Source organism: Eucalyptus grandis, chromosome 6 (assembly GCF_016545825.1).
Source record: "Eucalyptus grandis isolate ANBG69807.140 chromosome 6, ASM1654582v1, whole genome shotgun sequence".
NCBI lineage: Eukaryota > Viridiplantae > Streptophyta > Magnoliopsida > Myrtales > Myrtaceae > Eucalyptus > Eucalyptus grandis.
The window spans coordinates 35,153,235-35,162,304 of NC_052617.1; the positions used below are offsets into that span (position 1 = coordinate 35,153,235).

At 43.8% G+C, this 9,070-nt stretch overlaps 1 protein-coding gene across 1 annotated transcript; it reads right to left on the reverse strand.

Annotated features, from left to right (window-relative positions):
* Positions 1–397: 397 nt before the first annotated feature.
* On the reverse strand, positions 398–2,273 carry LOC104449381 (ethylene-responsive transcription factor RAP2-4). Its single transcript, XM_010063513.3, has one exon. The coding sequence runs from the start codon at positions 1,724–1,726 to the stop codon at positions 713–715; it is 1,014 nt and encodes a 337-aa protein (XP_010061815.2). The 5' UTR covers positions 1,727–2,273; the 3' UTR covers positions 398–712.
* Positions 2,274–9,070: the final 6,797 nt, after the last annotated feature.

Here is a 9,070-nt window from a genome sequence, read left to right on the forward strand (position 1 = left end):
GCCCGCACGAAAATACGTGGGCGAAAAAGCAGAGACGTGGCAGAGCGACCTCCACGCCACAAGTACCGTTCACGGACGGAAATGACGACGTTTGACTAATCACACATAACTGGAGCAGCAGCCATCCGGCCAGCCAAGAGCCGTCGTCTGACGTCCAACACGTACGAACGCCATACAAAGCGGTGGGGCCCATACGTCACATGTAAATTGGGTTCGTTCTCAGACGACAAATTTCTTCTCCGGTTGATGATGGGGAAGACCCCGAAAAATATCCCTTCCTCCTCATCCTCATCGCGCACGCAGATCTAATTACTACCCTCGAGTTTCCACCATATTCTTCGATTATCATCGCGCAGAAGAAACGGAAATGAAAATAAGGGACAAGCAGAGCATCATATGTACAGAACTGAAAGACCATAATTTTACATAAGACGAACGAATTACATAGGAACATCCATAGCCCAGCAGATAAAAAGTTTCAACTGGACGAGGCAGACTTTTTAGTTTTACAGCCCTGCTAGCTAGCTACAGCTAATCACAATGAAATGGAAAACCCCTAAAAGAACAAGGAGCAGTCCACTGCAACCCACAAAAACTCAATCGCAGCGACCGCTCCCGCCTTCCTGAACTTTTTGCTCTAAAAAAGACACGAGCTAACAATTTGACTACACGAATGGAAACAGGAAAAGAAAAATAAACGATTTTTTTGACATCAGATCGCGTCCCAGTCGATCTCCGATGGATACTTCATCAAGGTCGACGCCTCCGGCAACGAAACGCACTCCCACGTGGCCTCCGCGAAGTCGTCGAACGTCAGATCCGAAAGCGGCGACGATTCCGCCGACCCTTCGCTCTCCGGTTCGGATCCCTTCACCTCCGTCACCTCCGTCACCTCCGAGGCCTCTTCCGGAGAAGAAACCTCCCGCGCGGCTGCAGCTGCTGCCGCGGCTGCTGCTGCGGCTGCGGCTGCGGCTGCGGCTCGGGATCGGCCTGAGGCCGGGGGCTTCTTGGCACCGTCAGCCTTCTTCTCGGCGATAGTCTGGCAGATAGCCTCCAGCTTCGCATCGACCGACGAGTGCAACGGCGAGACTCTGCCGTCGCCGACGTCGGACGCGGCGCAGTGTTTGAGGTGGGGGAAGTTGAGCCGGGCGAAATCGCCCCTCAGCTTGTAGGCGGCCCGGTCGTAGGCGAGGGCGGCTTCCTCAGCCGTGTCGAAGGTGCCGAGCCAGAGGCGGGTCCTGTTCTTGGGCAGCCGGATCTCGGCGACCCACTTGCCCCAATGCCTCTGCCTCACACCCCGGTACAGCTTCGTCGCCGGTTTGCCCGCCGACCCGGAAATCTTCATGGACACGGGCTTCGGTCCCAGAAGCATGCTCGGGTGGTAGCCGTGGCCATGGTAGGAGGGCAAGTTCGTGCTTTGGAACTGGATCTGGGCTTGGATCTGGTTGATCTGAGATGGGGTGAGGTGGTTGAGCCCGATCGGACCGGGTAGCTCGAAGCCCAGAGGGTCGGGGCTTGTCGAGCAGCCATCCGAGAACGACACGGGCTCGAAAGAGAAGAGAGAAGACGAAGAAGAGGAGGGGGAGGAAAGAGAAGGGGTAGATGTGGAAGCACCGTAGCCGCCGATGAACGGGCACAGAGCTTCCATGAGCTCGTCACCACCGTTGGAAATTCGGTACGATGGGAGAGCCGATCTACTGCTGTAGAACTCCATGGTAGTTGCCATAATAACACCAGGAAATCTGCAAGCTTTACAAGAAGTAGCAAAAAAATAAACAAGAACCAAAAGAACTATTTCCAAAGGGTTCAAGAGGTTAACAAATAACCAACCTCCGTCACTTCCAAGAAAACACCTAGAGATTCAACCTGGGAGGGACCAAAAATCGCCCTCTTGGCCGATTCTAATCGAGAAAGAAAACAAAAACAAAAACAAAAACCCAACAACGAGAAGATGGAGAAAAAAAACAGGACTCCTGGATCTCGATTCTGAAAACACCTGGCTTTCGTCAAAAAAATTACCCACTTTTTTTTTCTCTCCTAAGTTTGTGCTTCCGAAAAATCCTGAGGCCAAACCTTAGAGAAAGAAAAGAAATCGCCAACTTCGTTTAGAAAGACAGATGATTAACAGAAAGGGACTCGGAGAAGCGGGGAATTACAGAGGGGGGAAGGAACGTTGAAGAAGAAGCAAACGCTAGCGCTCTTTTTCTGCTATGTTTTTTTTTACTTCTGCTGATCTCTCAGACCTCACTTCGTTTGATGTCGCCCCATGGATGCGTCGCCCCTCCCATTATATAGAACCCCTTCGACCATTGTTTACGATTTTTTCTTCTCTGCAATCTCGATGCTCGCCCGCCCCCCGAATTGACCGTTATGCCCCCCCCTCACTCCCTTCGGCCCTCTTGCCCGAACCGTTCGGTCAGCTACCAGTAATGATTCGCCCCGCCTTTTGTACTGGCTTGGGCCCATGCCCCAATCGCCGGGCGACGCGTGCCCCCGCGGGGCCCCGAGGAATCGACACGTGTCCGTCGATAACCGGGGGGTGTCCTTAGAAGGACGAAAACAGCCCTTCCCCGGGGAGGAAGTACCGAGGTGAGGTGGGAATTCGCTTTCCACAGTTTCGTTGCGGGAAGACGCGTTCAGATTGTGGAGTGGTTATGCTTTTGCCATCAAGATCACGTCCTGATTTTTTTATTTTAATTTTTTTTCCAATTTCCGTCTCTTTTGACAAATTGGCACGCCTCGCCTCGCCATGCCATGTGAAATGGAGAAAATTTTCGAACTCGTCTTTTTTTCTCCTTCACTAAAATCAAATCTAAATGACGTGTGCGGCGTGCAATTTTGATACCATATTTGAACGAATTTAAAAATATTATACAATTGAATAATTACATAATTATAAAATAAAATCGAACCATATGAAATTGAGTTGGTCTCAATTCTCTTCAAAATTACTCCCTTGAGGAAAAAAAGGGGGGCCCCCGCGTTTTCTTTTCTTTTTTTTTTTTTTTTTTTTTTTTGGGTGGGGGTTGGTTTGGTTGGGGTGGAAATTTGTTCCTACATGCAAAATGCCTAATGATATATGGGGGTAAAACGAAGTTTCGAGAGGAAGTGAAGGGGGCAACAGCAAATTGCCCCCAGCTAAGCTTTGACCGGGGAGCGTTGCACGTCGCAATCAACATGCCAGCCGAAGGGTGGGGTCCACCCGCACTCCACCACTAGCTAAGAATCGAGTCAAATACGCGTGAGCATGAAGCAACGTTTTTTTTTTTTTTTTTAATTTCTTATATTTTTCGTGCCGTAATCGATTGGCTTCTTGTCGAGCCGGAGATTAATAATAATCATTGGATCTAATCATGATTACCTCCTATCCCTCCCCTATATTTAACTATTCTATCCAGCTTTTTTAGCTTAATGGGCCACGATCGATTCTAGATAAGAGCCCGAATTGAATTGTCCTCTAATTATACTCATTAAAAAAGGACAAATTTCGGCACATCAAATTCGAATTCGGGTTTTTGGAAAGGAGCCGAAAGGGGACCACCCCATTAGAAAGGAAGTGTCTAGAGAGTTTGCGTAAAGGGGGCCATTGTGGCGAGTGCACAAAGTCATGTCATCCATTCGTTTTTAATCGGCTAATCGCCACCCCCACCTAATCCGGAACCTTAAATTACATGGGGCCATAAAAAAGACCAAAAGATAATAAATAATAAATAAATAAATAAGGTGGGTCGTCTTAATTGAACCCGAGGTCACGTCGATTTAAAAAGAAAAAGGGTAATCGCGGCTTTTCGCGATTACCTTATCGCGGGCGTAACGCGGAATCGCGATCGTCGAGAGGGGGGAGGGAATTATCGCGTCCTTTCGAAGTACGTGAGCCCGCTCTATCTTGACCTGTCGAATGGGTTGGGCTCCGGACGTGATCCGTAATCCGACGGTCGTAATCGAACGAGCTCACGTGTGCTGCGTTCGCGCGGTGCTCGTCCGGCCACGCAGGCGGGCCATCCAGCTGTCGAAACGTGTTCCTTTCGCCTTTTGCAGCTGAGTAGGACGGGTGACGCCTGCGCGGAGTTAATCACGGTTGAGTCAGTTTTGACCGTGGTTGGGTTTATTCCTGTCCATTAAAAGCCAAAAGCGACTGGGGGTGAAGCGGCTTGGATGGCGATTTGCGGCGCAAGCTGGCGGCTCGAACGGGACTACGCTCCGCTGTTTGCGCTTTGACCGCCGAGGGAAGAGAGCTTCGGCTAGCCGTTACCTTTTGGAGGAGCCGTAAAGAGCCGGAACGTGTCCGGCGCGTGTCTCGCGCTAGCACATCGGAGTGAGCGCGGCCCGGGTATAATTGATTTTACGTTAATATAAATAAATAGTATATATATTCGACCAAAAAAATAAAATTAAATGAATGGTATATTATATATATAAATGTTCCTCGGGAGCCATGTTCACCTGGAATAATTATTGATCCGTTTCTTTTCGATAATTTCGAGGAACCCTAGAGATCAACCTCACCTTCCCGGCACCTTCCTAACTCTATTTTCCACAACGCCTTTTCGGATCTCAAGATCAGAAGCTCATAAATGAAAAGGCTAAATTACCCTCTCCCTTAGAAAAATCACTAAAGCCTCCTCGGCAAGGGCGCCGACACCCGCAAAGCATGTTCACATGCCAATCTTAGATTTGCCCCAAGGAGAGGTGGTCAGAGTCTACGTTTTCCGCATCGGAGCCCAATCGACGGTCCGAAATTGAAGTCAATCCGCAAGTTACATTCACAAGAGTCTCAGCCAGGACTAATGCGATTCCGACAGCTGTCCGGCTTGCCGTTATAGCGGTTAAACCGCTGCTTAAATCGGTTTTAATTCGGGTTTTGACCCATCTGAATCTGAGCTAATAATCAGATCGGACCGAGGATTAATTTCTGATTTATAAACATCACGGATGAAATTCGGTATCGAAGGTTAAAAACTCATCATGCAAGTGGTAGTATTTTGGGAAATATAGGATGGCAAGTAGTAAATTAGAGGTCCGATTGCTTAAATCGGTACAATTCGGGTTCTGATCAAACCGAATCTGTTGGCTGAGGGTTAGTTTCCAATTTAAAAACATCGAGGCAAGATGCAACTTGGCATCGAAGGTAAGGACTCACGATGTCGGGTAGCATTTTGGGAAATAGAGGATGGCAAGTGGTAAGGAAGAGGGCGAAAGGTGAGGGACGATATTTATGATTTTTTTTTTCTTCTTGAAGTAAGGAAAGCAACTTGGATGTACGAAACCCACATGCTGTCACGACTTTGGGGAGTCGGTGCATGTGGCACGAAGTACTACTACTTACTGTTCCAAGAATTCTTGACTTTAACAATGCAATGTATATTTTGTACGTTATAGCAAGGACAAAATATCTCCCTTTGAAGATTCGTGCTTCGACGCCCGGGCATCGGGAAAATGCTTGGCTTGTCTTCAATCACGCTTTTTGAGAGCAACCCTTCTTTTTCTCCCTTTTTTTCTAATGCTGTCCATTTCGTTTATAAAGTGAATGTCTATTCGGGAATTTTTTTTTTTTTTTTGGTCGAAATGGCGCAAGAAAAATATCAAAGAAAGGTGATGATGTTTGACGAACATGACTGTTTCTTCCAGGCTCAAAAGAGAGAAAAATGAAGCTTCACTTACAATGGAATATCCATGAATATTGACATAATTGTGTATTTACTCACGTAGATCATAAGGTTTGGATGTGTTTACTAAATTACCTTTAATCAGGAAAAAAAAAAGATAAGCTATTGAAAAAGGACAAAAAAGTTATTGATAACTTAATATCGTATAATTACATAACGCTAAGGGTTTGTTCGTTTCGCGGAAAATATCACGTTCGAAAAATATTTTCTAGAAAATTATTTTCTTGGAAAATGACTATATTTTCCGGTATTTGACTTAAACCTTAAGTGGAAAATATTTTCCACCATTTGTTAGCTAATTTAATTATTTGGGAAAAATTATCAAAAAATTGAATTTTAATATTTTTAATTGACAAAAAAATTAGTTTTGTGTTTTATATATTTTTTAAAAATGAATTCTTTTTGGTGAAGTTTAAAAAATGAATTTTTATTTATTTTTTTAAATCGAAATTTTTATTATTTTTATTTTTCTTTCATTTTCATTTTCTTTTCCTTCCTCCTCCTTCCTCCACCGCCACAAGCTTGACGATGGTTGGCTACCTAGTGGCCAACCAAGACTCGGTCGCCAGATCCGGCGAGCTCGAGGCTCAGCTGATCTCGCCTGAGCTCGCCAGAGCCTGGAAAACCTCTAGCGAGCTCGGGTGAGGCCCAAGCTTCGTCCTAAGCCGGCGACACTTTGCCTCGCCCAATTTGGCGAGGCTCGGGCCCGTCGAGCTTGGGCGAGCTTGGCTTTTCCAGTTATGGTAGATGTTTTCCACCTTTAAAAAGTGAAAGACATTTTCTTCACTTTTAAATGTTGTTTTTTCCAATGATGGAAAACGTTTTCCTTAACTAATTCATTTTCCGTAAAACAAATATTGAAAAATCCCGAAAACGTTTTCCTAGAAGTTATTTTTCGTGAAATGAACGAAGTCTAAAATATATATGACTTATTCTTTGAATTACCAATATAAAAATGCATTTGGGTAATCGGCATCGTGCATTAGGTTAAAATACTAACATAAAAGAGTTAGGTAAGTTAAATTTTTACTAGATCAATGCTTTGATGCTCTTATGTTTGCTTAATATAAATGGTTACCCTCTTTTCAAAGATTGTTGGCGCTAATAGCCCGCAACTATGATGCTTTGACTATCTTTGCGTCTCAATATTATTGTTGTTGTTAACTCAAAGTCCTAGTGCTTGCACCATCGCAAACCAGCATTTTAGACGTCAACAACAGTTATTGGTTGCAATCGACCTAAATTTGGTCATTACACATGTGTACGCTCATTGGGTCTAAAGCTCTGGCTATTGGATTTGATGTTGCTAATTTCGGGCAACCCAAATCTAAGGTCACTCAAGATCGATGACACCATTTGTAACGGCGGCGAAGTCCTAATTAGCGTAATCGAGAAGACACAAAACAAATAGAAAATCAAGCTTGATAAGAGCAGGACCAACAATGATAACTTGAGGACACATCGGCAAGGCACGATGGCAGTAGGCAACAACGAAAGGTAACGTCAATGGTGGCACAAGGTGTGGCTTTTCTATATTATGTATATGCTCAACTCTTACAGTGAACTCTAACAATCTATATGAAAGTTCAAAGAGAAATCCTTGCTAAATGGCGATCTGGGTTCTCATTCCCTTTTGGGAAAGACCTAAATCTTGCCATGCTTGACTCTAACCTTGTCATAAATCATCTGAACCCCGGCACTCCTTTTCACCGACTTTGGCGTGACAGCCAGTGCATAGTAATCCCGCTATAGTTGCCCTTCATTAGCTCTTCTATGGAAATTAAGTTAGCATTTTAATTTGCTATGATGCTCACAATTTGTCTTGAACTATGAAGTTGAGCATAACCGACAGAAACTATCGAACTATTACACCCGCTAGCATTGACTGTCAGATGATGAAAGACACCACGTAAAACGTCAATTTAAGTCGAGAGTTTTGCTTTGATGGGAAGATGCGCGTGGTCTTTCTTCAACAAGGCATTGCGTGATCCTGACTAAAGCTTTAGATTATACGGAAAGAGACATGCCAAATTTAACTTTGGCACGTCATCAATTGCTTGTGATAGGCCTTTTACTATTTTTCCTTGCTTCGACTTGAAGTATGAAGATAAACAAGCACTGAACATGACATTATCCTAAAGCGAAAGGAACTTTCGAGGAAATTTCTCTGAGACTTGATAAGGTACGCTATCTTTATTTAATTAGTCGACTTCGACGATGCTCCTTGTAGGAATCGCATTTGGGTATCTCTAGGGAACATCAGTGAGATTCCAACTTGGACCTACTTAGTGAATAATATCATATAATAATTATAGACAAACATATTAATCACTTGTGTTTATAATCGTAATCTGTAACTTTTCAACATCTTCATCTTTCTCGATATTTTTATAATTGCGCCACAATAGATATGTGCAAAATGAAACGAATGAGTGGATAATATTTCCCTTTGTCTTGTGTTATAATTCAAAATAGATATTTGAACGAAAAAAAAAAAAAAAAGGCAAGCATCACTTTTCATAACCTGATATTGACTCCATATAATGGGGTACAATAAACAAACATCTTATCATACTCCTTTGGTGGAGCCAAAATTTTCCCTCTCGTAGCTTATTTTTATCAATTGAGAGAAAACTCTAGAAAAATGTGGAGTTCCTACGATGAGAAATGTATTCCTCAAGTACTAGATTACTTCCTACAACATCTTATCATGATAGCGGATACTTTAATATGGCAATTATATTTTATGAAGTTTTTATGTGCTATCATAGGATTCACGTGTATCACCATTCGTATGGGTAGTCATGACTTGAAAAATTGATTGAGTATCGAAACTAATAACCACATCGACTCCATATTTAAATTTACCCTGTTTTATAGAGGGGTAAAGGAAAAAAATGAATAATTATGTATGAAATAGGTAAGTATGTGATAAATAAAGCTAGGGGAATTTAGAAAGTCCGAGATTGAGAAGATCGAAAAAAAGGTGTTTTCTTTTCACAAAAAGACGAGACATAAGATCGACTCATAACTATAGTCTATAGACAGAGATCATCTGCCTCCCGAGAGCGAGGACAAAGGAACGATGCTTGTAGGGCGACACTGACACCAAGCCCAAGACAGATGGGCCTTGGGCTCAAATATGCTAAAGCTAACCTACCCATTATGGGCCAAACATTTGGCCCATCAACTTTCTTGCTTTCCACCATTTGAAAGTGTTTGTGACGTGCGACCCAAAAATAAAGCGTTTGTTGAAGGCCCAAGAAGACCAACTGGGAAGCAGATTCCGGGCCCATGAAGGTTGGTTAATGTCGACGATATTAGAAATCTAGTTCCCAAGGGGGGAATTAGAATATGGTCATTCCATTTTCAATTTCATTCCCGCTGCTTGGTTTTGCGTAATA